General features: G+C 40.0%; 1 protein-coding gene across 1 annotated transcript in view; it reads right to left on the bottom strand.

Moving 5' to 3' along the window:
* MARCHF4 (membrane associated ring-CH-type finger 4) overlaps nucleotides 1-5,333 on the bottom strand; it is a 132,867-nt gene extending 127,534 nt beyond the window's left edge. The window contains exon 1 of the mRNA XM_074191415.1: nucleotides 4,634-5,333. Within this exon, the coding sequence (XP_074047516.1) occupies nucleotides 4,634-5,152 (519 nt within the window). The 5' untranslated portion in view covers nucleotides 5,153-5,333. The remainder of the gene's footprint in view (nucleotides 1-4,633) is intronic.
* Between the last annotated feature and the right edge of the window lie 21,209 nt (nucleotides 5,334-26,542).

Genomic DNA, 26,542 nt, shown 5'->3' with positions numbered 1-26,542 from the left:
GGATAAAGCTCAAGCATTTTTTGCCTAGAGAATCGTGGGTGCTCAAGAAGTAATCAAAACCACAGCCAGACAACCTCTATAGTGATTTTCCTGAAAAACTAGAAACAAGGATAATCTCTTTAATTTAAAAAAAATAGGAAAGAGGGCCCTCTCCTTTGAGTTAATCAATGGAATGTGACTTAGGTAGTAAGAAAATGTGAGTCCTTTTGTGCATGAAGTAAGTAATTTGTAGCCTTTTCAATCTTTGACCCATTTTCAGTTTCAAGAAGGTGGGGGGGGGAGAGGGTGAAAGAGGGAGAGGGAAGGAGAGGGAGAGGAGGAGGGAGGAGAGGGAGAGGCAAGAGGAGGGGGAGGGGAAAGGGAGGAGGAGAGGGAGGGGGAGGGGGGAAAGGAACAGGGACAGGGAGGAGGAGAGGTGGGAGAGAGAGAGGGAGAGGGAGAGGGAGAAAAGGAAGGATTGAAGGAAGGAGGGAGAGGGAGAGCAATTGAGAAGAACCTTTTTATCCAGCCTTCTCAGGTGGAGCAGAATCTAATATCAAAGCATCATTTATTCTCACAAAAACTCTACATTTCCTTATCCTGCCTAATATGTTCACCATGGCAAGCACTTATGTCTAGATTTGTGGGCAGTGATGTGAAGAGCACTTTTTTTATGAAAGTGGAACTATTCTGATCTCTATAATTTTGTTCAATCTCCAGCATCTAGACTGGAAGCCCTTAGAAGCAAGGGATCCAGTTTCTTGCTTTATAATCCCCACTAGCACCTAAAGCAGTGTTGTACACATAGAAGGTTATTAAGTGTATGTGTGAAAGAGAAAAAACATCAAACACAAGGTTCACTCCTAAATACTGCTCAAATCAGATTAAAATGTGATTGAGAAATATTCAACAACATAAATAAAAATACAAAAAAAAATAGATAACATTACACTTTTAAGCTAAGTCAATAGGCACCCACAGGGATCTTTATGTATCAGATTAGTGGCCTCTGTTTTTATATTTAATTTGATATTAATGTGGTAGATGCTCAGCCTCTGAGAATATCTCTTGCCTTCTAGGCCAGAGAGTGACCAAAGGTAGATGCTCCAGAGGGATAGATTTCTGCTCCATCTATGGAAAGGTTGACCAAAGTAGACTGGACGGCCTTTGGAAATAGTGGGTTTCTCACCATTGGAAACACCCAGGAAGAGACTAAATGGGCATTCATCAGAGAAGTTGTAGAGGGAATTCTGGTCCAGGAGTAGACAATTTTCAAGGTCTCTTCTCACAGAGATTCTGTGATTTTGACTGCTGGGCACATGCTGAAACAGCTAAGATGAAGGATACCATGTTGTCTATTTCTGTTCTTTGATTTATCATTCATACAGTGAGGGTTAATTGACCCTCTTCCTCCATTCCCCCATTGCAAACCTCTCCCTCTCTTTAAAGATACTGCAAAACTGAAGGGAGATGAAAGCTGGGGAGTGTAGCTTAGAATTGGAAGGAGCAGGTTATTAGTGTAATTTCTCCATCAAATTGACCCCATTATAGTAAGACCTAAATGTTAAACATGGTCTAGAACACATCCCTTAAACATAACAAGCAAATCAGTGACATTCTGAAGATACAAACATTTAATCTGGGCAACAGAGATATACCCCTACCCAATATGAAAGGAGATCCCTATGTTATAGTGAGAAGGAGACTAGACTTGGAGTCATTTTCCCCCCAACACAAATTATATGACCATAGACAAATCACTCTATCTCTTGAGAGGTCTCAGTTTCTTTATCTGTAAAATAGGTTTAATAATACTGATGCTATCTTCCTAGAATCATATATTTTAGAGAAGGAAGCAGCCTATTGAGCCATCCAATTCAGCCCTTCCATTTTGCAGACAAGAAAACTAAGGCCAAAGAAGGCAAGAAATTAGTAATAATAATAATAGTAGATGACAATTTACTAACATTTATATTATGTTGACAGCACTATGCTAAGCGTTTCACAAAGATCTCTTTTTGTAAGATATTTGTTCAAGGTGCCTCAGATAATTGTCACAGCTTGTATTCCAATATAGGTCTCTGATTTCAGAGTCATTCTTTTTATCACTCCATAACCCTAACCTCACAGATTTTTAATGAGGAAAATGCTTTAAAAAGCTTAAAGAATCAAAACAAATCTGAATTGTTGATTTTGTTGCTTGAACTTTGATACCACTTAAAAATAGTGAGATACAGAAAGTCTCCAGTTTCAGGAAGGCCCTGTAGTAGACTTAAATCAATGAGCACTACTGGTGCCCACATTCGATTTCTCCTGGAGCCTCCCAACAAATACTTGGCAGAATGAAGGAGAAGGACAAACCTATTCATATCAATGAGAGAAAAACTGAAGTCCAAGAAAGTGAGACATCTTACTTAAAGGAATGCAAAGAATCAAAGATGGTGTGAGACCTAGAATCCTTATTTTAAATTCAGATTTTGTTGCTTTCTGAGGCAGATACAAGCATCTGTTCCAGTAGGACCAAGATGCCTCAGAGGAGATGGGGTAGCCCATACCACCAGATCCCAAGAAGGCAGAATGAGCACCTCAGGGAAGTACTACAGAACTCCTCAAAGGCAGAATGACTCTGGAAGAGAAGGGTTTGGCCCACTGAAACTAATAAGCATGTAGTCTTCACTCACTGAATCCTCACAGCAGAAGTAGTTTTGTTTTGTTTTTTTTGCTGTGCATTCAGTAATCCAGGAGAAGGGTGAAGTCTAGAAGATGAGAATTGGGTAGGATTCCTCATTCTTCCTTTGTTGAAAGGCAGTGTGAAAAGTAAATAGAGAGCTGGCCTTAGAGACAGAAAGACCAGATTCAGATTCTGCTTCTCTCACACCCTGGCTGTGTACCCTGAGCAAGTCACTTAACCTTTTAGTACTTTGGATATCTGTCTAGTATTGAAACTGTGAAGAAGGGGCTGGCCTGAATTGTTAGCAAAGGTTTCCTTATCTGAGAATTCTTTATGTCAATGAAATCAAAGGTTTAATCTCTTTCTCTTTATTTTGGTAGCTGGGAACATTTTTGTTTAAAGCCGAATTGCTTTTTTATATGGGGCTGCATGGCAAATAGATCTCAGTCTCCTAAAGTAATTTCATCTTTTTGAAATCTAGCTAAAATATAGTTGTCCACTACCTCCCAGACTTCTATTCTGTGACATGCATTTCATGTCCCTGCACCCGTTCCCATGACTGAGACCAACATTGCATCATATAGTTTTCTGCAACAGGTTGCCCAGAATACAAAGTCAACACCCACATCATATTCAGGAATAAAACAATCAACTACCCAAGAAGCATTTGTCAGAATCCATCATTCTGCCCCAGCCCTCTTAACGACCACCAAAGTTTCTGCCAACTCCTCCCTCCCTTCCTTATATCCCCTCAGGTTTTCTATCCAAAAGACCTTTTCTAGCTTATTTGTCATTCAGATGTGATCTCCACTCCTTAGAGAGCATAACTTGTGATGTTACAGAACATTTTCTAACAAATTGAATGTCCAAATGGCATGGACTTGAGACTAGGGAACAGCAGGAAGGGTATTTGTGGGACTGTCACAATAGCCAAGGAAACCCAAACTGGTGGTTTTTCACAATCCAGAAAAGTCTTTAACCTAATTTTGTTTTGACCAGTTTTTTTTTTCTTTTTTGTCATCCTAGCTCATCATTTTCTTTACAGGGATGGATTCAGATCTCTCTTTGGAATCTTGAACTGGCACAACTAAGGACTTTGAGAAAACATATGGCTACTTCCCAAAGTTTTTCTAATTAAGTCTCACTTCCCATTGGTTCCTAATTGAGGCTATTCAAAAACTATTTCTGAATTTATCAATTTTAGATTCTTTGGAATGGAAGAGATTTTCCAAAACACTCTCCCCCCCAAATCCATCCATCTTTCTATCTAGATAAACTTGAATCTCAGTCTGTAGTCATTGAAGAGGAGAGGATGGAATATAAGGCTTATTTGAGCAAACTGTGTAATTTTTTTGTATCCTAATGTGGGTGGAAATAAATGGTGCTCTGGAAACAAGGCTCATAAAAAGCACAAAGTCTATTGAGGAAGGTCAGGATCTTGGAGAACTTTGAGGACAGAAAAAGTTGGCTGTGAAGTTGGTCTTGAGATATGAGAATGTTCTCTGGATAAGATACTCAAAGAGTCCTGAAAAAAATATCACTACTAATAGGTTTCCTTACCCTAATGACTTCTGGACCCCTTATTCTTGAGTTTGAGGCTACTAAGGAAGCATTCTGAGTGAGGCTGGGGTTATATCATTAGAAAGGAAAATATAATAAGTAAAATATGTCAGTAACATCAAAGAAGTCTCTTCCACAGTCACTTCTCCCCATTCCTTTTCCTACAAGACTGATAAGATTACACTAAGATAAGAATACTACCAGAGACACATCCTTTGGCCACCTGGCAGATCAAAAGAGAAGAATCAACCATTAATGAGTTCTTGAAACTCTACTATCTTTGGGGTTTTGAAATAAAGAATATCTGATATTGGTCTTTCCAGGGCCCAAGTTAGGATTCATCTAGGTTGGTAACTATGCATCTTCAAGCTCCAGAGGATACCAAGGGGTAAGTTAAGAAGAAAAAGAAGAAAAGAGACTCACCTGTTCAGGGCCCTGGAAACAGATCCTGCAGAGGGGGGTCCTCATGCCACTGTCCAGGCTGCTGCCAAGTGAATAGCGGTCCTCAGCCTTTCCCTTACAGAAGTCATCTGAGGAGGTGCTGCTGAGCAGGGAGGCAGGTGGCTCCACAATCTGGCCACCCCATTCCTCCTCTGAAGATATGGGTGGCAAAGGTGGTGGAGGTGGCAAAGGAGGGATCTCCCCATTGGCCCCCTCTCGAGGACCCCTCCAGCCTACCCATCCACCAGCACCCAGGGCTGGGAGGGTGTTGTTGTTGGCCGCCAAGCCAGGGGGCTGGGGGTCACCGTGCATGGGCAGCGGGGTCGGCGGTGGGCGCCGAAGCAAGAAGACCTTCAGGTCATTGAAGAGCATGCGACATCGGCACTTGAGGAGACCCTGGTGGCGCAACATCTGGGGAGCCTGGTAACACCCTCCACAGCAGTACCAACAGCAGCAGCAGCACCACCACCACCAGAGGAACCCACTCAGGGGCATTAGCATGTGCCTATGGTAAAGAGAAGGCCAAGCTCCCAACTGGAGTCTTTGGGGATAGGGGAATTGGATGGAGATGGGGGGACCACAGTGTATTTGTGCTATGGGGTTGAGGGGGAGTTGACTTTGTCACTCCCCTCTCTTAAATTTCCTCCAAATCACAAAACGTTAAATGCCCCTGAGGGGTGAACTTCCTATAATCTGTTGTCACTAAACCCTTCCCCCCACCCCCCACCCCCCCCAATGAAATAATTGTCTTTATCTTCTTTCTTCCCTCAAACCCAGGGCTTGGTTTGGACAAGAAGGTCTCCTCTCTGTCTTGGAACTGAAGCTGAATGAGTAGGATAGGGCAATTGAGGGACTGTGGAGTGAGGATGAGAAAACTGGGCCTTTTGCCCAAAGCCTTTTGAGTTGGGAAATTCTTTGAAATGGGAGGTTGGGTAGGGATTGGAGAATCAGCCAATTCTCCTCAAAGTCCTAGAATGGAATGGTGATGTCTTTCTTCTGGATTAGGGCAGGAAGAGTTTAAATGAAATAAGGAAATGGACTGAGCTCAACTATTCTCAATAAATGGTTATGAATATATGTAAAGGCAATGACTTTGTTCGGGTGATAGGGAATAGGGCTGGGAGGGGGCGGTGTGTAGGAAGTTTCAAGCCCTGGGTGAAGGGAGATGGGGAACTTAATCCCAGAAGCACCAGAGAGGCCAGGAGGAGCAGAGTTGAGTTAGGAGAATTTGGGTTATTGAAATAAGGAGTTGTGCTTTGCCTCTGCTGCCAAAGGGGTGGAGAGGGTGGGGAAGGATTTTTTTTGGACAATAAAGAATTTTTTTTTTTTAAGGAGAAGATAGGAGGTGCGGAAAGAGAAACTAGGTGGTGGTGGCTCTTGGGGTGGGGGGGGGGTGGGGGGGTAGAGACTGGAAAGCACGTTTAACTCTTGCAGTGCTGGCTCTTTCCTGAGCGTGGAGGTCCCTCCCTAAGGAAAGAGGGAGGTGAGCTTAAAGGAGAAGAAAAAAGGGTGTGTGGAAAGGGGGGGGAGGAGGAAAGAAGGGGTGGTTACATGATCTCGGCTCCCAGACCACCCTTGCTGTAGCTTGTAAATCCGAGGTCCCCTCGCCTTGGCTCCATTAAAGGCCCCTGTTGGAGGGCAGCGAGGGCAGGGAGAACTGGAGGTTAGGGCTGACCCCTTGCTCTTCTTCCTCCTCCGCCTCCTTCTCTTCTTCGTCGCCGTCCTCCTCCTCCTCCTCCTCCTCCTCCCCCTCCTCCTCCTCCTCCTCCTCCTCCTCCTCCTCCTCCTCCTCCTCCTCCTCCTCCTCCTCCTCCTCCTCCTTCTCCTCTGACCGAGTCCGGCGCTGCGGTGGCAGAGGCTGTCGCTGCTTCTCGGCGGCGTCCGGCTGTCTCCGGGGTGGGGGCTGCTCCGTCTCGTCCTCTTGCTGCCAGCCGCTCGGCGCGGCCGCGGGTCCGAGCTTCATGATCCTCCTCCTCCTCCTTCCCTGGGGGCTGGCCCTGAGCCCCAGCTCCCTGATAGCGCTGCCATGCGACCGTAGGCAAGGCAGGCGTGGGGTGGGGGCGAGGGGTGAGGGCCGGGAGGGACAAGGAGAGTGGAGGATGAGGAGGACCGACTTGGAGAGACGGAATATTGTTTTTGATATATATGCGGATATATATGAAAAACAAAAGGAGTGTTATAATGCAATTAAAAACAATAATAAAAGCGTGCAGTCCGCGTCGGGGGTGGCTCGGGGGAGGGGGAGGGGGAAAGGGAAGGCTGCTGTGTCTTTGCCTGCAGCTCCTGCCCCTGCCCCCTCCCCCTCCCACCCCCCCACCCACCTCTCGGTGCCCGACCTGGCTGGGCTCCTACCCCCTCCGCCCTCCCCTCCTCTCCGCTTCTTCGGGCTGGCTCTATTCGCTGTTGCTGCCTCTCCTCGCAGATGCAACGAGGTAAGGCTTGTTTGCGGTGCAAGCTGGAGACTGAAGGGAGGGGAGGGTGAGGGGAGAGATGTGGCGGCGGGTGGGGGGAGCCAGGATGTGGCTTTAGCTTCCTTCCCTTGACTTGCCAAAAAAAAGGTAGACTATATAGGCGAATATATTATAAAAAGGGAGAGAAAACAAATCAAAAGCAGGGATGTCGGGTGTCGTCCTGTCTTCTTGATGGTCAGAGCCCGCCGCCTCGGCTGCTGCCCCCCAGCTCGATCTGCGGTGCCAAGGCAAAGCCAAAGGGTGGCGTTGGGAGGGAGGCGGTGGGGGCGGCGACCTGAGGGTCCTCGACCGAAAAGGCAGGTTGTGAGGGTTGTGGCTTCTGCTGTGCCCGCTCCCGCCTCCGCCGCCTTCGCTGCTGCATTCAGGACCCCGGGCGGCTGGACAGCTCCCACCCAGACCCCGCGCGTCACGCTACTGGGGGACTGACGCAGCCTGGGAGGGGTGGAAGAAAAGAGGAGGAGAGGGGGAAAGAGAGGAGAGGGATGGAGAGAAGGGGGCAGGGACAGAGGGAGGGAGGGAGCCGGAGGAAGGGAGGCAAACAAAAAAGGGAGGGAGTGAAAGAGGAAAGGGGTGGAGGAATGGGAAAAAGTGGGAGAGGGGGAACAGAGGGTGGGGGGAGGAGAGGCAGAGATTCAGATGCTAACTCTAGCATTGCTCACAGTTACCCTGGAGTAAGACTACGGTCCATGCTATGGTGTAAAGGACTCAACAGCATCTCCTGCACTAAGTTGACGTGAGCATTTAAGTGTGGATATCCATTTTAACTGGACGTCTGTCCAACGGATCTTGGGAGAGGGTGAGGATGGAGAGGTGTGGGGAAGTTTTGAGACTCATACACGAAAACTGGAGGAGACATAAAACTGGTAGTGGGGAAAGTGCAAATTAAGATGTTATTGAAAGAACAGGATCTGAAATTCATTGGCTCAGTATAAGCTGTAACAAATAGGATAATTGCAATCATCTCCATTTTCTTCTTCATCACCAGCCCACATGATAACACCCTCTTGTTTATGATCTAGTGGATCCTCGACATTAAGATCCACAAACAATATCATAATTACATTTTAATCAGCAGCTCTTACCCTCTACCTTTCCCAACCTCTTCTGCTGAGAAACAGAATGCATTTCCATTTTTTTTCCCTGCTCCAGACTTCTCCCCCAGAAGAACTGCTAAGAAGCAGCAAAATGGCCATAAAAGTGAATTTCAAGATCAAGGAAGAAAAGAAATAAAGGGTGTGGATCAGTGAATCATCCACCTGGAAGGGCTGGTGTGGTTCAGATTATAGAAGATACATGAGCACTTGCTCATCCATTATCATAAGTTTCTACCCAATTTCCAGCACCATGATCCTGAGCAAGAGGCCCTTAGGAGATTGGTCATAGGAATGCTTCTAGATGTCAGTGAACTAAAGAGAGAGTTCATCACAAGGACCCCACTCCTCAGCATCACTAGCATGAAGCAGTCTTCTATTAGAGGCAAGAAAATTGCTCCTATTGCCATAGGAGTTACTCATCCATTCCTAAAAGCACTGAGGGACACCAATCTAACTACTTGTTGGAATGATGCCTCTCCCTCCTTAACCGCCACTTTTGAACTCTATCCTATATCAAGGATAAAATGTAAAAAGATTTTGATGATGCCAAATTTTTCCCAACATTATAACAATGAACAAAAGTATCATCTCTGAACAGCAGAGATAAAAAGAACCTAAGGGAAACTAGTATATGTCATCTGCTCCCAGTGAAACACATCAGTAACCCTTTTTTTTTGATTGTGACAGTTTCCATGCTACCCACACCCTATAAGCCTGGAGATAGGCATTTGTATGTTTCTTTGATACTTCCATGATCAATAATTTGGGGGTATTCCCCTCTATCAACACAGATTGTACTCCTATAATTCAGCAGATGGTCTTTAAGAGTTTCTGGGGCCAAAAAAAATTTATAATCCCGTGGCCAATTTGATAATGGTCTCTTCAAAAATTAATTAGCCTTGTATTCAGACAACAAACATATAATTTATCACAAGGTCTGTACCTGTACACTTTCTAGCTTAGTTGGACATACCAGAGATATGCCCCACTGACGTCATCTTCAACACTAGAGTCAATCACATCTCTAAAATGATAAAGTAGTAAAGTATGTTAGTGAATCTATTCTGTTTTGCCTAAACTTGAAAGATGCATCCAATTCAATTCAATAATCCTTTCCTCTATTCTTTTCAAAGGTGCTAGGAATACAAAGGAAACAATAAAACAGTTGCTTCCCTAAAGTGCAAGCTCCAACTGTACAAAATATATTCATTAAATGGGATAAGAGCAAGCAGTGCAATTGGCTTCCTCATTCTCTTCTGTGAAACCAGAAACAGAATGAGAACCAAGGTGTGGTCAAAGAAGGAGGAATCATAATAAAACTGTCTCCTACCAGGGAGAAAAATGGAAAGCTTTTCGAATCTGATTTAAAAACCAACCAAACACCACCCTGGATTTGGGTCTTCAAATATCAACCTGTGTGTGAGTAATAGTCAAAAGGTCTGGTAAGCGAAAACTACTATAAATGGTATACTGAATCCATGGACCTTGACTCTGGGAAAATATTTGTCTAACACTGAGGTATTCATTTTAGAGGATTTTGAGATGGGAGGATTGGGGGTGATAGACAGAGATAAACTTTACATCTAAGAAGGTCATTTGGCTAGAGGGGATTTCACTGCTAACAGGTGGGAAGTAATCAATATTTTTCATTTCACACCAGGAGGTTTTCAATTCATTAATAGATTTATTTATTTAAACGAAGGTATTTGGGAGCACATTTCACTACAGGCTGAGGTGCTGGGGACAGATGGATAAGTGTAAGAAAAAAAGATGCTTTAAGAACTCCTAATCAAGAAGATATATTGAAGGAAGAAAGATTTCTCAAGAGTTCAAGGGAGACACATAGTGGTCAATGTCTTCACAAATTTTCCCAGCTATAAAGAACAGTTGAGAGGGCCAAGTTTTGCTGCTGTTGCAACATCCTTATTTGCCTCATTACAGATATTTAAGCCACCACAGGCTCAGATAAGTCTTACTGATGCTGCTGCTGCTCTGCTCTTCTGCTGCTTTTGTTGTTCAGTTGCATTCAACTCATGACCCTACTTGGGGTTTTCTAGGCAAAGATCCTGGAATGGTTTGCCATTTCCTCCTCCAGTTTATTTTACAGATGAGGAAACTGAGGAAAACATGGTTAAGTGACTTATCCAGAGTCACATAACTAATAAATGTCTGAGGTCAGATTTGAAAGTCTACCCAACTCCAGACCAAGTGCTCTATGCATCATAACCACCTAGCTGCTCCTGCTAGTGCTACTACCTGAATATTCTTGCATCTCCTATCAGTTTTGCCACTGAGAAAGATCTTAGTATCAGAGATCTGGATCTGGGATGGGTCTCAGATATTAAGTAGTCCAGCTCCCTCTTTCTATACATTGAGGAAACTAAAACTTCAGAAGGCTATCAAATTTGACCAAGATTATACAGGAAGTGAGTGGTTAGTGTTAAGATTGGAACCTACAACTTCTGACTCCGTAACTATTGCTTCTTCCATGAAACCCACACTGCTTCCATCATTTGGGATCAGACCATATTTGTTTATAATGCCTTCTTCAAGGAAAAAGAAGCATCAGCTACCATACCTATATTTTCTCTTCTCCCAAGTGACTCAATTGTAATTCTAGGTACAGAGATTCCAAATCTATAGTAGTCATTCTTCTCCACAAGGTATCTCTGTGGGAGATGTCTGTTAAGAAAGTGATTGGAAATAAGTGGACTAATAAGCAGGGTCCACCAGGGAGGCATGGCATTTGGACCTGCCTATCCAATTGATGAGATTTGAAGTGTTCCATTAGAAGTGAATATCTCAAAGATTTCACTAGACATTGGAAATCCCTGCTATCCATCAAGCAAGTTTGAATGATTTTCACAAAGCTCCATGGATACAGCTGATGTTCTTGCTGTTCTCCCAGAGAACATTACAATTATTCCCTAAATGACTATATGATTTCCAAGTCTATGTCAGTTAGAGGCAATGTCATGTTGTAATAGAAACAGGCTTGGATTAGGAGTCAGAAAATCCAGATCCTAGTCTCAGCCTTACCTCTTATTGTATAAGTAATTTGTACTCTACTTTCTGCGAGTATCAATTACCTCAACTGTAAAAATAAAAGGGGCTGGGGGAAAGGGAGGAAAGAAAGGGGCCTTGATGGTCTCTAAGGTCCCTTTCAGTTCTAACATTCAATGTTTCCCTTAGCTATACTATAAATCCTTGAAACTGAGCAGGGTGACAAGAGTCATGAGTGGATAACCATTAAGTTTTCTCCAGTTTCTCTTTCATCACCTTGGCAGCCTGCTCCAGTCACTCAGCCCTGTTTTGTGCCTGAGCCACATCCTGAGCCACACTAGGCCTAGGTCTAACATTCAGGCTTCAGGAGACCCCTTGGCTGGACACTTTCCTGATCAAGTTCACTGTGACTGTTTAGTCCTGTTTAGCCCCTGGGCACTGAAAGGCTTCTTCAGGCTCCTTTTCTGGGAAGGCAAATGATATTATTAAATATTCAATAAGCCTGAAATGAGGCAGTGAACATGATAGACTGGAGTGGATTCTCAATTGTGCTGAGGCAGCAGTTGCATGCTCAGAGTCAAGCAGGGGAAGTAGTGGTGGGTGGTCCCTTCTTATCTTTTTCACACCCTTCTCTAGGCTCTTCTGGGCATATCTATTACATTGCCTCAAGTCCCTGGATTCAGAGACTTAGGGCTTCTAAGGTATATATACACATCTTTTCTTTCTAGTGATGCATGCATATGCATAACACTGCACACAACTTATATCATTATATGAATTCATCTTTAAATGATAGGTTCACAAAACTTAATACTGGAAGAGATATTACAGATGATTTAATCAAATCAACAATTATTTGAACCAGGATTAGAAAAGCTAAGACTGGCCCAAAGTCATTCAGGTAGTAAAAAGACAAGCTAAAATTGGAATCCAAGTCTTTAACTTCAAATCTAGTGCTCCTTCCATTGTATCATGATAATTAGCATGTATACAATGGCACATTGACTAAGTATAAAATATGTACTATTCATTTAAAACAGATCCTCCTTAGTGTAATATAATTTTGAATTCTGCTTGCTTTAAATAGGCTCCCTGATATGCATGTGTAGATCAATAATTATGGAGATAGTAATATTGATTAGATGTATTACCTAATAATAAAGTCTTGAATGTACATAACAAAAATTTAAAGAGTGTACATATTGAATTTTTGATCCACCCTGGTTTGAAAGGCAGGAGATTTTAGTTCTGTAAGATTGCATGGCACAGGGCTATTATAAAACACAACCCTACCATATTTTGCTTTACAACACTGATTTTACACAGACTCCATGGATCTGAACTGGCACACCCTTCAAAATAGAATTTGAACTCCATGAATTATAATGGGATAAGTAATATTTGAATAAATAATTATCAATCAATGTAATAAATAATAACTGGCGTTTATATGATACTTTAAAGGTTTAAAATGTCCTTTCCTCACAAAAGCCAGGAGAAGTAGTTAGAACAACTATTATTACCCCCATTTTATTTTATCTAAGACAATAATTTGCCCAAAATCACACAGCTAGGTAATTGTTAAGTGTCTGAGGCCACATTTGCACTCAGTTCCTCCTGACCCCAGAGTCTGTGCTCCATCCACTGCACCACCTAGCTGCCCCTATTATCCCATCTTCATATTAGCAAACTGAGGCACAGAAATGCTAAGAGACTAGGCCTGGGTCATAGAGCTAATAAGTGAAAATTCCCAGAATCAGAAGTCTTCTGGCTTAAAGATCAATGCTCTTTTTCACTGTACCTTTATAGTAAAGAATTTGATGGGTAGGGAAAGAAAAGATGTTTATTTACTATAACTACATGCAACATTTTCAGCTACCTCAATTGGTGGGGATAAGAATGGCTACTTTTCATGAATGGGGGATGTGAATTCTCATATTCTGGGATAAGGTTGGCAGGATATTAGGGTGTATCATAGTTTTCTGCAGAGATATAGATCAGTTGCTTAGGGTCTCCCCATCATTCAGTGCCTGAGTGATAGAGGAAACAAAGAAATACATCTCAAAGCTTTAGGATGTCATTTCCATTATATACATATATATATATATATATATATATATATATATATATATATATATATAGCAATTATCCCCTTCAGAGGAAATGAAGGACAAATTAGAAATAAATGGGATCAACAATATAACAAGTTTTTTTTTGCCTTGCCCCTGGAGACTAGTGATGGGGTAAAAATTACATTGGATTTGAAGTCAAAGAACCTGAATTCAAATTCTAATTTTTATTTACTGCCTTAGACAACTCATTTCTCTTCTTTGGATTCAATTTCCTCATCTTTAAAATTGTATATTAGAAATAAACTGTAATTATAGGTCTAAAACCTATAATTCCTCATTACCTTTAGTTTAGCAAACTACAGTAAAATGATGCCTTCCCTGTGCCCAACTGGCAAGACCTCATTTTTGCTTCAGCAGTCAACCCAGCTGATTCTCCATCCAAATCCATACTCTGTGGGCTTCCAGAATTCTGATACCACCAATGGGACAGGGTGCATTCCCACTCTAGAGACTTCACCAAACGCTTCTCTACAATCTTCATCAAACCGAGTCCTTCCTTCCAAGAAGGTGCATCTAGCAAATGCTCTGTTCAATATGACTTGCCTCTCAGAAAAGTAAAATTTATTCATAAATACCCCCCCAGCCAAACTAAGAAAATCTTATTTCTAACAGATAAATGAGCTTGGAAAAGAGAAGTATAAACATGTGACTACTAAAGATTTTTTCAGTTTGTTGCTCTTGGCTTATGGTCATATGCATAATACCCACATAGTAATATTATCAAGGCAACATTATTTACCAAATTTCTTTAATGAAAAAATGTTGTCCTCCTTGCTAATGAGGATTTTCACTTCAAGGACTTGATTTCCAATGTAATCTTGTAAAATTACTGCACTGTGCCTTAGTGGCCTGTGATTTATTAAGCAAAGTATCTACTGAATAATTGGACATTGACTTCTACCCAGGGATCATTGAACTCAGATTTAAATGCACGGCCTGGTGACCTCTGGGATCTGGAGTTAGGAAGAGGAGATTCAAGGAGGAAGGAGTACATGTCTTGTTCTAGGTTAAGTGCCAAAGAAAACCTTTTGCTTTGGAATGACCCTATTAGAAGAGAAGTGAGACTAGTGATGACAAATGCCCTAAATTGATCACTGCCCATGGGAGAAGGGGGCAAACATTTATAATGACTTGGTAGTATTTATAAATGGATTGAGCACCAGTCCTGGAGTCAGAAAGACCAGAGTTCAAATTTGATCTTAGACACTTGACACTCCCTTGCTGTGTGACTTTGGGCAAGTCACTTAATCCTGATTGCCTTGCATCCAGGGGTCATCTCCAGTCATCATGATTCATTTCTGGCCGCTGGATCCAAATGGCTCTGGAGGAGAACATGAGACTGGTGACTTAGTACAGCACCCCCTCACTTAAATCCAATTCACGTGTTTGTCATGGCATCAGTTTCCCTGATGTCATGGTCTTCTTTGAGAATGAGACAATCATCATCATCATCATCCCTTACTTTGATGGGTCATGATTTTCAATGGTTTCTACTAAGAAACAAGTACAATCAATTTTCTAGCCAAATACAAAGGAAAAAAACCCAAACCTAGAGATCCCCTGATCATATACACCACATGCAGATGTCTCTCTCTCTCTCTCTCTCTCTCTCTCTCTCTCTCTCTCTCTCTCTCTCTCTCTCTCTCACACACACACACACACACACACACACACACACACACACACATCTTTTTTTAAAAACAAACTCATATTATAAGATGAGGTAGAGGACAAAGAAGTTTGGGCAGAATCTCTTCTCTACTATCTTTTTTTTTTATTCCTTTCTCACTTAGTTAACCCCAAATACCCTATTCCTTTCCCACGCTCCTTTTCTCTTCTTTCAAGCCTGCTTCTTTCAAAAGTCTTATTGACTTAAATAAAAGATAGAAGTAAATTCTCACATCTGTTACACTTTAGCCACCAATTTTTCCTAATAAGAAAAGATGAAAAAAGGGGAAAATGTTTATTTTTTGAGGTAGGGAGGGCAGGGAGAATATTGTACATATCTTTTAACTATTCAACTTCCTAGAGGCTAGTAAGCATGTCTTTGCATATTATTTGGGATACCCAGAACATTATGAGTAAAAATAATAAAATAAATATGACAATAAATGAATAATGAAAATAATAACACAGACATGACTTGTTTTCTTTTTTTTCTAGCTATTTCTGCTTAATTTGACCTAGCCAAGCCTGGCTGTTGCTGGCTGTTTTCCCTCTACATTTCTTTCTCTGATTCCCTCAGTTCTCACTTTACTAAGCTCACTGAACATATACTTAAGTGAAAAATGGTGACTTCAGAGAGAGACTTAAAGCCTACCATATTCTCTAATGTGTTGTTTTGCTAGGTCATTGAGAGATTCTAAATTTTTATAATTTGTATAGCTCATATTATGCAGTTGTTTTTTTTGCCATTTCCTTACATAATCCTCATAAATATCATTGTCAACATTTCTGTTTTGTAAAGAATAAAATTAAATTGGAAAGAGTTCTCTTCCTCTCCTTGGAATGATTGTATGACAAAAAAAAATGCCACCTTGCTACCTATGGCAATAATTGATTTGAGTTCAAGAGTAAGTTAGTAAATTTAACAATAGGCTCTCTGGAAAAAAAAATTGCATGGAGACATAATGAATATAAATAGCATTCTAAGTTCTAAGTTGCTTTGTTAACAGTTTCCCCAGCACTTTCTTAAGCCTAGACAACCAACAAAAAATGTCAAGTTCTGATTTGTAGTGTTTGATGATTTCTGAGATGTAGATGCTCACATTGAAAATTCAGAGCTGGGCGGCTAGGTGGCATAGTGGATAAAGCATCGGCCTTGGAGTCAGGAGTACCTGGGTTCAAATCTGGTCTCAGACACTTAATAATTACCTAGCTGTGTGGCCTTGGGCAAGCCACTTAACCCCATTTGCCTTGCAAAAACCTAAAAAATTAAAAATTAAACAAAAAGAAAAGTCAGAGCCAGCACAAGGTGGCACAATTTACAGTTGGGTTCAAGGTCCAGCGCTGCCATTGGTCTTTCTCTATAGCCTTAGGCAAATCATATAACTGCTGTGGGTCTCAGTCTCCACTTACTTCTTGCAGAGGTTGGGGAGTTGACAGATGTGAAAGACTGCATATGTTGTCAGTATTTTTTCTATATGATGACTGACTTTGATAATTTTTTTAAAATTTTATGTAAAGCAATGGGGTTAAGTGACTTATCCAAGATAACAAAGATAGGCAATTATTAAGTGCCTGAGATCAAATTTGAACTCAGGTCCTCTTGAGTCCAGGACCAGTGCTCTATCCACTGTGCCATCTAGCAGCCCCCTGATAATTTTTCCCCTCTTTTTCCTTTAAAAACAATCTATATAGGATGACTCTCTGGGAGAAACCAAATGGGATGGAAATATTGGAATAAATTTAGGTGATATAAAGACAAAATATAGCAATAAAAATTTATTTTAAAAATTCTGCTTGAAATATCTACAAAGTTAGGGGTACCTAGGTGGCACAGTGGATAGAGCACTGGCCCTGGAGTCAAGAGGACCTGAGTTCAAATCCAGCCTAAGACACTTAATACTTAACGGTGTGACCTTGGGCAAGTCACCTAACCCCATTGCCTTACAAAAATTTTTAAAAAAGAAATATCCACAAAGTTAAAGGATAGTACTTTCAGTCTTGAATTATCTAAATAATTATATTCATGTGCCTGTGAAGACATTAACTGAATATACCATATTATAGCACTTGATTACGGAATGTGTAAGCCAGGAGAGTTCTTATATACCATGTAGTCTAAGGCCTAATTTTAAAATAAGTAAACTTGATTCCCAGAGAATTTGTAGTAACTTACCTATATCACACAGCTAATTGGAGGCAGAACCAGGACCTAGATACAGATTTTCAGGGTCCCACTTCAGTGATCTCTAATCACTTTAAGATTTTACCAAATCCCTTTCTCTCCAATGTTGTAGCATAAATATTATGATCTTTATTGTACAGACTGAAAAACTGAGACCTAGGGCATGTGTCACTTCCCTAGGGTCCTATAATGAACAAAAATAAAAACTGAAATTAATACCTTAATTCAAGTTATGAGGATCTTTTCATTATCATTCCACATTGCTTTTCTCAGTAAACATTTATCAGCTAGTTTCCTGATAGTAGAATCTAGTTTCTTAAGAGATTGTTAATCAGGGAGATGATCAAGGGAATTCTGCTGCTTCAAGAATTAGGAATTGATGAGTTTTGTGGGTTCTTCTCCCTACAAGCATCTATAGACCAGGTCACTTACTAGCCATGAGGATAGGATCTTTAGAACATCTCCACCAGCTATATTATGTCAGCAGAATCAGGAAAGCCTTGGGATTGGCAAGACCACCACCCTCAACCAGGACAGATGGCCAGTCTGACAAGGTTGTCCCAGCTGCCTGCTCTCGTGGAGACTGCTGCCGAGCCAGCTGGAGCTCAGAGGGGAGATAAAACCAGAGATGGCAGAGTGGGAGAGTTGGGCCCTCCCAGTGGCAGGCAGCTCAGAATCTTTTGTGCCACCAAAAGCTCAATCCAAATTTAAATCTGCCACACAGGTGGAGTAGGCGGACACCTGTGATTTGATGGGCTCAGCACAGCTTCATCTGCCTAAAAATATCTCTCCTACCAGCCTGCTGGGGCCACCCTTGGCACATATCTGATGTGAAATTCCCACTATTTCATGTGAGGATTTAGATGACAATGATGGGGACATTGTCTCTAGAAGGCCACTGTTCAGAAGCATATGCCATCTTCAAAGTCAAAAGAACACCTGCTAATCTCCTTTTTAGCTCAGATCAGTAACTTGACACAGAACACATGGGGAAAAGGAGTTTGGGCCCGCTTTGTAATTATATTTGTCTCATACCCACATTTACCTTTCCACCATCTCTCACCCACATGCCCAGAATCTGGAGGAGACCCAACAGTGGGTTTAAAAGAAAATAGGTAGTCCTTCAGAAAGAAAAAAGATGATCTGCCTCTCAGTTCTATCTCATGCATGGGACTCCAGAAGTATGTTTTAAGGATATATTGTGTCCCAAATATTATATTAAAAGCCTGATTGACAAAGAAAGACAAAACAAACAGTTCCTGCTCTTAAGGAGCTTACAGTCTAATATAGGAGCCAACATATGTACAAACCAGTTATAGATAATATAAATGGAAGATGATCTCAGAAGAAATGCTCAAGTATTCAAGGAAAATTCATCAAATTTTCTTAGTGAAGGTAGGACTTTTTAAGTTGGTATTAGAAAGAAGCCAGGAGATGTCGGTGAGGAGAGAGAGAGAATTTCAGGCATGGGGACAGTCAGTGAAAATGAGTTCTTACCTTGTTAGGGTATCAAAGCTAAAATGGTATGACCTTTGTATATGCAATTATAATAGCCAAACTTGGTCCCAAAGAGGGTGGGATACTTAGGAGGTGGAAGACCTGGTGGGGCCAAAGAGCAGAAGGCCTCAGTCACTGGCTCATAGAGTATGGGAGTAGGGTGTAAGGAGCCTGGAAAGATAGGATGAAACCAGATTTTGAAGGACTTTAAAAATCAAACACAGGAACTTGTGCTTTATCCTGGAGGTACTAGAGAGTCACTGAAGTTTATTGAATTGGAAGAGTAGGGTGTGATATAATCATATTTGCAATTTAGTAAGATCAGTTTGATAGAAGGATAGATTGAAATGGGAACAACCTTGAATGACATCAGGAAGAAGAGATTATTAGGGTTATTTTTCTGAGAAGAGATCCATAGGCTTTGCCAGTCTACCAATGGCATCTATAATATAAAAAAAAATTCTGTCTCTGGTTTCTTCCTTGGATTGGGCTAAAGTGGAGTAGGGAATAATGGACCAGCAGATAAGGCAAAGCCAAGGATCTCAGACAATTACCAGAGAAAATGACAACAGTGGAAGTGTGGGAATTTTGCTAAGGAATCATGAACTAGATTATAAAGATGGAATCTATTCAAATAGTTAAACAACATTCTTGCATTTGGCACAGTGAGTGCTTTGAGGTTGGATCAGGTTCTTTCTTTCTTTTTTTTTGTTCTGTTGATGCCTTGTGTTTTTGCATCAAATTTATTTCCAAATATATCTCTTCCCACCCCTATACTATTAACCGATATACCTTCCACTGTAATGAAGAGAAAAAGAAAAACAAGGTTCATGTCAAATATTTCTTAAAAGTATGTACAAAATTTCACACCTATAGTCTTCCACCCCTAATAAAAGGAGGGAGGTCCATTTACAATTCTTCCTTGGGGCATGTGTGTGTGTGTGTGTGTGTGTGTGTGCAAAGGTGGAGTGCAACCACTCCATTTTAGTCTCAAAATCTTAACTAGGTAAGAACTCATCTTAATCAATCATAGGGACTAAATGAGAAGAATCTTTGAAAGCCACAAAGATAAAGTGAAATTATGTCAGTGAAGGAAGGCTGGAAATTTTTATCATACCTTCTGGGTTCTATATAAAAGCATCAAGTTGGTCTTCGGGAGTTCTAGAAAGTGTAATGAGCATTACATTCTAGTTAAAACCCTTGATTCCTTGAGAAAGAATCACCTGGGGAGCAAAAAAGATCTTGGCTTTGACCTTAGGCTTCCTTCCTATTCTTACTTTGACTAGAGGAGGACCTTGCAAATTTTAATAGTCTAGAGAAATTTTAGAATCCCCAACTTCCTAGAAGTATCCTGCCCCACCCTCACTCAATCCTTCTTTTTTTTCTCTCTCTCTCTCCCCCATTCCCAACCCAGGGCAGCATCAACTGAAAGGAAAAGTTGACATTAGGAGCCAAGGACAAACTAGTTGTAGAATGTCTATATTCATGGAAAACTTCTTGAACATCATGAAATGGGTATAAATGGATTTCTAGCAACTAGGAGCTGTGAATTACCCCTTGGCTCCATGTGTTCCCTAAACTTGAGCCCTTTGAATCAATAAAAAGTAATCAGTAAGTATTTTTAGGAGAATGTGTCATAGACTTTTGGAACTATGTTTTGTACCAACTGCTTGTATATATTATCTTGACATACACTTCTTTTTTAGACTATGACTAAGTTATATTTAATTGATTATCTTCAGGGGCAGCATACTTGTTATGACTCGAGCCAATGGTATTAGAGCATCATTTCTACCTTCTAAGTAGTATCCTTAGAACCTTGAAAGGGAAATGTCTTGTCTGGGATTTGAGATGTGTCTGTAAAAATGGAAGCTGCAATAGGTATCCTCAGAATGAATAAAGACTTGATTGTTGGGTTACTTGCTTGCTTTTTTGCATGGGACTCCAGAAGTATGTTTTAAGGATATATATTCTGTCCCAAATATTATACTAAAAGCCTGATTGAGAAAGGAAGACAAAACAAAACAAAAAATTCCTGCTCTTAAGGAGCTTACAGTCTAATATAGGAGTCAACATATGTACAAACCAGTTATAGACAGGATAAATGGAAGATGATCTCAGAAGAAATGCACTAGCATTCAAGTGTAGTAATTTTGTTTTTCTAGTCTGTTTACTTCATTCAGTATTAGTTTATTTAAATCTTCTCATGCTTCTCTATTTCTTCATATTTATCTTTTTCTGTATAGTAATATTCCATTAGATTTAATTGTTTATCTAATTCCTTGGTCAGTGATCACTTACTTTATTTCCTGTTCTTTGACCTTTGTTTCTGTCTTTGATTTCCTTGGGGTTATGCCTGTTAGTGAAATCTCTGTGTTAAAAATATGGACAATTTAGTCCCTTTTTAAAAGTGTAATTCCAAATGCTTAACAGAATAGTTGGGCCAATTCATAGCTCCAACAGATGAGTATGTCTTTTTTTTTTCTGAAATCCCTCCAAACACTTTCTATCTTTTATCGGGGTTTTTTTTGCCAGTTTGATAAGGGAAAATCTAAGCATTGTTCTACCTTGTATTTTTCTTATTAATGATTTGGAGTCATTTTTCTTGGTTGTTAATAGTGTTCAGTTCTTCTTTAGAAAATATTTGTTTGAAGGTGACTAAATATCTATCCTCTCCACCCTAGAGATTGTACCGCTAGGTAAATATTTCAAGGATGACAATGATTAAAAAATAAGAAAGAACCCATACACATCAAAATATTTATAGCAGTATCTTTTAGTAGCAAAAAATGGAAACCAAGGAGTTGCCCATTGATTGGGGAATGGCTAAAGTAATCTGTTGTACATGAATTATATAAACATGTTAATATCCTATAACAATGACTATAAAAATAATGAAAACAAGCACAAGAAAGATATGTGAACTGATGCAAGATGAATTAAGTGGAACCAGGAGAACTATACACACACACACTATAACAATGCAAATAGAAAGAGCAACAGCAAAACAAATGAAACCAAATGCTATAAAATTATAATGATCAAGTTTGGCACTAAAGAAAAGATATGAGAAAGTACTTCCCTGTCTTTTTTTTTTGAATAGGAGACTATAGGTATTGAAGATAATGGAAGATCATGTCAGGTTTTTTTCAATGTATTGGTTAGTTTTGCTGAACTGTCTTCCCCCACCTCCAAGCCTTTGAAAAATTCCTTCTTATAAGTAATCAAAATATCTAAGTAGTCATTCATTTTTAGCATATGCTTTATTGATATTTTTGTTTTTATTGTACCTATATTTCCTCTGGGAGGAGAGAGCTATATTGGTGAACATAAGTGATGTAAAAACAAAATTCATCAATAAAAAATGTATTTAAAAAACTGTTCATATCCTTTTATCACTCATTTGCTGTGTAATATTTATTTTTGACTTGTATATCTATGTTAATTCCACATACATTTTGAATATCTGAATCTTATTAAAGATATTTGATGCAAAGATATTTTGCCCAATCTACAGATTTCCTTCTTAATCTATATTATACTCATTCACAGCTGAGATTTTGCTTTTCATAGTAAACAGACTATTAAAGTTAGATGGCATCTTTAAATAAATATGATTTAATGCCTTCATTAAGCCAACTGAGGCATAGAGAGGTGAATAATTTGATGACGGTCCACAACAAACCTGGAGCTAAAACTTATTTCCTTTCTTGCTATTTTTTCTTCTAGATTGTGCAATATATGTATTACATCATTAATAAATTAATCTTTTGGGAAAAAATTAAAACTCAAATCTCCTGTGTCCCAGTTCAATGGTCTTCTACATTATAACTCTCTACAAAGTCCCTCCCAAGTAGTTTGAAAAAAAACCAATAAGCCCTGAAAAGAAAATGACATCCACTTTGTTTTTATGTTGTCTTATGTTGGCAGATTTAGTGATAAGTAGCTGAGGATATTTGTGTCAGTCTTTGCATCAAAGAACACTTTTTGCTGGGTGGTTCAATCTTTACTTGACACCACTGGTTTCCTTCTCAGAGAATCACCATCAAACAGTGGAGGGTATTGTTTCTGTGAGCAGGAGTCAGACTCAAAGTTTAGAGCAAGGGGGTCAAACACTCAGCCCATAATACTCTGGTGAAGCCAGGACCAGATTAAAATGTAATTGAGGGAGACAGGTAGGTGGCCCAGTGGATAGAGCATGAGCCCTAATGGGACTCAGTTCAAATCAGGCCTCAGGCACTTGGTACTAGCTGTGTGACCTTGGACAAATCACTTAACCGATTGCCTTACGAAAAGGAAATGTAACTGAAAAAAATAACTAGCAAAAGTATATAATAAAATATAGACATTATATTCTAAAACTTACTCAACCTTCAGGTCATAGAGATCCTTGATACCAATGGTTTAGAGGATGGCCATAACTGTGGTACAAACCACTGATTTCCTCTTTCAGAGAACCATATCATATAGCATCCTGCTAGTTTTAATGTCTTTATCAATCATCAACTGATTAAAATATTCCTATTGAAGCCTTAAACTTTCCCACCTCTCCCCTTCAAGTTCACTTGGGACCTGGAAGAGAAATCCTGGAACAGAATATGATCTATATATATATGAAGCTGAGAGGGACTGTGCCTGATGTGTTGGCTTTCCCTCTTCATCACCTTCCACACAACCCATCCTCTGCTTGACAGTACTAATGAGGACAAGAAGAACACTCACTGTTCCCAGTTCTTTGAAAGTGGCCATAGGCTGTCAGCTCTCAGTTAAGAATGGCTTACCTTACTCTCTTCTGTACAAATATGCTACTGAGCTTCATTCATTCAAACATTTGTTATGAAGCTACCAGCTACAGGAATAGCTTAGAAAAACATAAAAATATAAAAGGGGTGGTTCATGCTCTCAATAGCTAAAATCTAAAGGGGAGATAAGGTACATTTACAATGCTCACTAAACTGTGGTGCCAAGAAAATACAGTTAAGAGCAACATCAACAACATTTGTTGTTTCCCAGGTGTAATAAATAATCCTTTAAAGACTTGAAAATCATTATTCTGTCCTGTTCCCTCCCGTGACATGTTCCCAGTTCCCTAGGCTTCTTTTCTCCAGGTTAAATCATCCTAGCCTTCTACTTTAATGGATCCCTTCTTTCACTGATGTGGAGACTTCCTTTGATGGTAAGATTGAAACTTATCTATGTCTTCTCATTCTGGGTGATATCATGCCCTTCCATTAAATCTTCTGGAAGAGAACTTCTAGATCTCTTCCTTTAAGTTTTGGAACGTTCCTTGAGTGCCCATACAGAACTTGAATTGTCTATTTGTTAGTCTTTCTCTTGTTATATGCCCAGTCTATCACCTTCTCTGAATGGGCATTTCCTGGAGATACATTTTATCCTACTTCCTGACTGTAAGCTGTCACCATGATTCCTGAGAATCAATAATGAGGCATGCTACTTACCTCTGGACAAAGAAGTAACAGACATAGAGGACTGAAAGAGAAATATACATACATACATATATATATATATATATATATATATATATAGAGAGAGAGAGAGAGAGAGAGAGAGAGAGAGAGAGATACAGATACAGATACAGATACAGATATAGATATAGATACAGATACAGATACAGATACAGATACAGATACAGATACAGATACAGATACAGATACAGATACAGATACAGATGATATAGAGATAGAGAGAGAGAGATGATATGGATAGATATAGATATAGATATAGATATAGATATAGATATAGATATAGATATAGATATAGATATAGATATAGATTTGACCAATAAAGGACTATTGTTGGTTGTTGACTATGTTTTGGTGACAAGGGTTTTCTTTTTCTTTCTTTTTTTTCAATGATGGAGTATATGAGGAAGAAAAAATACATTTTTATTCATTGAAAAAATTCTATTAAAAAGGGCAGTATTTTCTCATGGCAATGCATTAATAAAAAAAGAAATCTCAAGGGGGAAATGTTATTACTGCCAATATGCTGTGAATGACTTGTGTTTATCATAGAGCTTTATGTTGTCCTTCAGGACACAAACAATTTAACTTCTTTGAAAATTCTAATGGGGCGGCTAGGTGGCCCAGTGGATAGAGCACCGGCCTTGGAGTCAGGAGTACCTAAGTTCAAATCTGACCTCAGACACTTAATAATTACCTAGCTGTGTGGCCTTGGGCAAGCCTCTTAACCCCATTTGCCTTGCAAAAACCTAAAAAAAGAAAAAAAGAAAAAGAAAATTCTAGTATTTCATGAATTGCAGTCATGTAGCATCACAGAATGGATATGGATATTGTTATCTAAAATTTGTGTGAACAGTCATTTCCCAAATGAAATAAAGCCTACTCCTTTCCTCCTCTTCAATTCTGAGCACAGTTTACTGTTCATTTGTGATGCTGGTCCAACATCTATTTCAATGAACTGCTCATATAATGACATGATGGTTGTAGCTGTTCATCCAATCTGGAGTTTCATCCACTTGGTTTTTCCTCTGTTAATTGCAAAACCAGTATCTTGAGTGGACATGGCTTCCATTGAGAATGTTTGGCAGCAGACTGGGACTTAGTTCATAAGCACAATTTCATCCACAACCAAGAAAATCAGATAAACTTTACCACCTATATGGAGTCGCCTTTCCATTTGAATTCTCCATTGGATTCACCATGACGGTAGTGGATACTTTTAATAAATTTTGTCTCTGTTTTAGATTTCACTAGATATTTATAATCAGAGGGTCACTGAATAAAGTAATCTCTGTGGCTATATTTATGAAGGAATCTTGAACTATATTAATATATGCATATGAGACACTAAGTTGAGGGAGACATTATATTTAGAGCCTGAATTTGGTAAGGGACAAAGTAGTAATGAGGTATGGCAGCTTTTGTGAGCATCACTGCTTTTATAGGAAAGGAGATACAGAGGTAACACCACCCTGGGTCATCCAAGGATGCATTATGGAAGAGGCAGTATGGTATGGTATTAGGATATTGGGCCTGATGAACTCAGAAAGAACTGGGTTCAAATCCTGCCCTAGATAACTTGCTATCTATGTGACTGTGAGCAAATCACTTAACCATTCTGTGCCTTAATTTTATCGTCTACAAAATAAGGAGATTGGACTCAATCTTCCAGCTCTAAATCTATGATCTTATGATCACAGGCACAGGATTAAGGTCAAGAAAGGAATGAAAAGACAAATTTAAATCTTTTGTTTTGTCTCACTAGCAATGAAATTCCAAACCCATACAAATATGGTATCTAGTCTGGGAAGTTCCATGACAGATAATCTTATGGTCCAATCTTCTTGCCTCTGGAAAGGATTGTCCTCTTACCTGGAGTAGACAGGCATCAGTCTCTTCTCTTTCCTCCTTACCACTTTGTAATTCTATGCTGACTTGGAGAAGAAATGGAGCTGAAAGGATCAATGTGACCATATGGTAGGGTTATAAATGACTTGATTTCAATAATCTGTTGCTCTCCTCTTAATTAAAAAGCTTGCCCCCAAATGAATCTTTGATCAAAAAAGCAGAGATCACAAGTTGGGAGAGGACTAGGAGCTGAGGGAAATCTGGGTCTGTGAAGAAGGGTAGGGATACAGGGTGGGAATAAAGGGAAACACAGAAATGTCAGATGGACTAAAGATGTTTACACATTTGGAAGGACTTGGTCTTTGAACTTAGTCTCCCTCTCTCCTTTTTAATTCTGAAAAAACCCTGCTAATGAGTATTCTTAACATACAAAATTGTACAGACCCTCAAATGATAGTAGATGAACTATTAGGATCCTTTGATTGAGTTAGCATCTGATGATAAAAAAACTAC

The sequence above is a fragment of the Macrotis lagotis genome, chromosome 6 (assembly GCF_037893015.1).
Source record: "Macrotis lagotis isolate mMagLag1 chromosome 6, bilby.v1.9.chrom.fasta, whole genome shotgun sequence".
Classification (NCBI taxonomy): Eukaryota; Metazoa; Chordata; class Mammalia; order Peramelemorphia; family Peramelidae; genus Macrotis; species Macrotis lagotis.
This window is presented reverse-complemented; position numbering and strand designations above follow the sequence as displayed.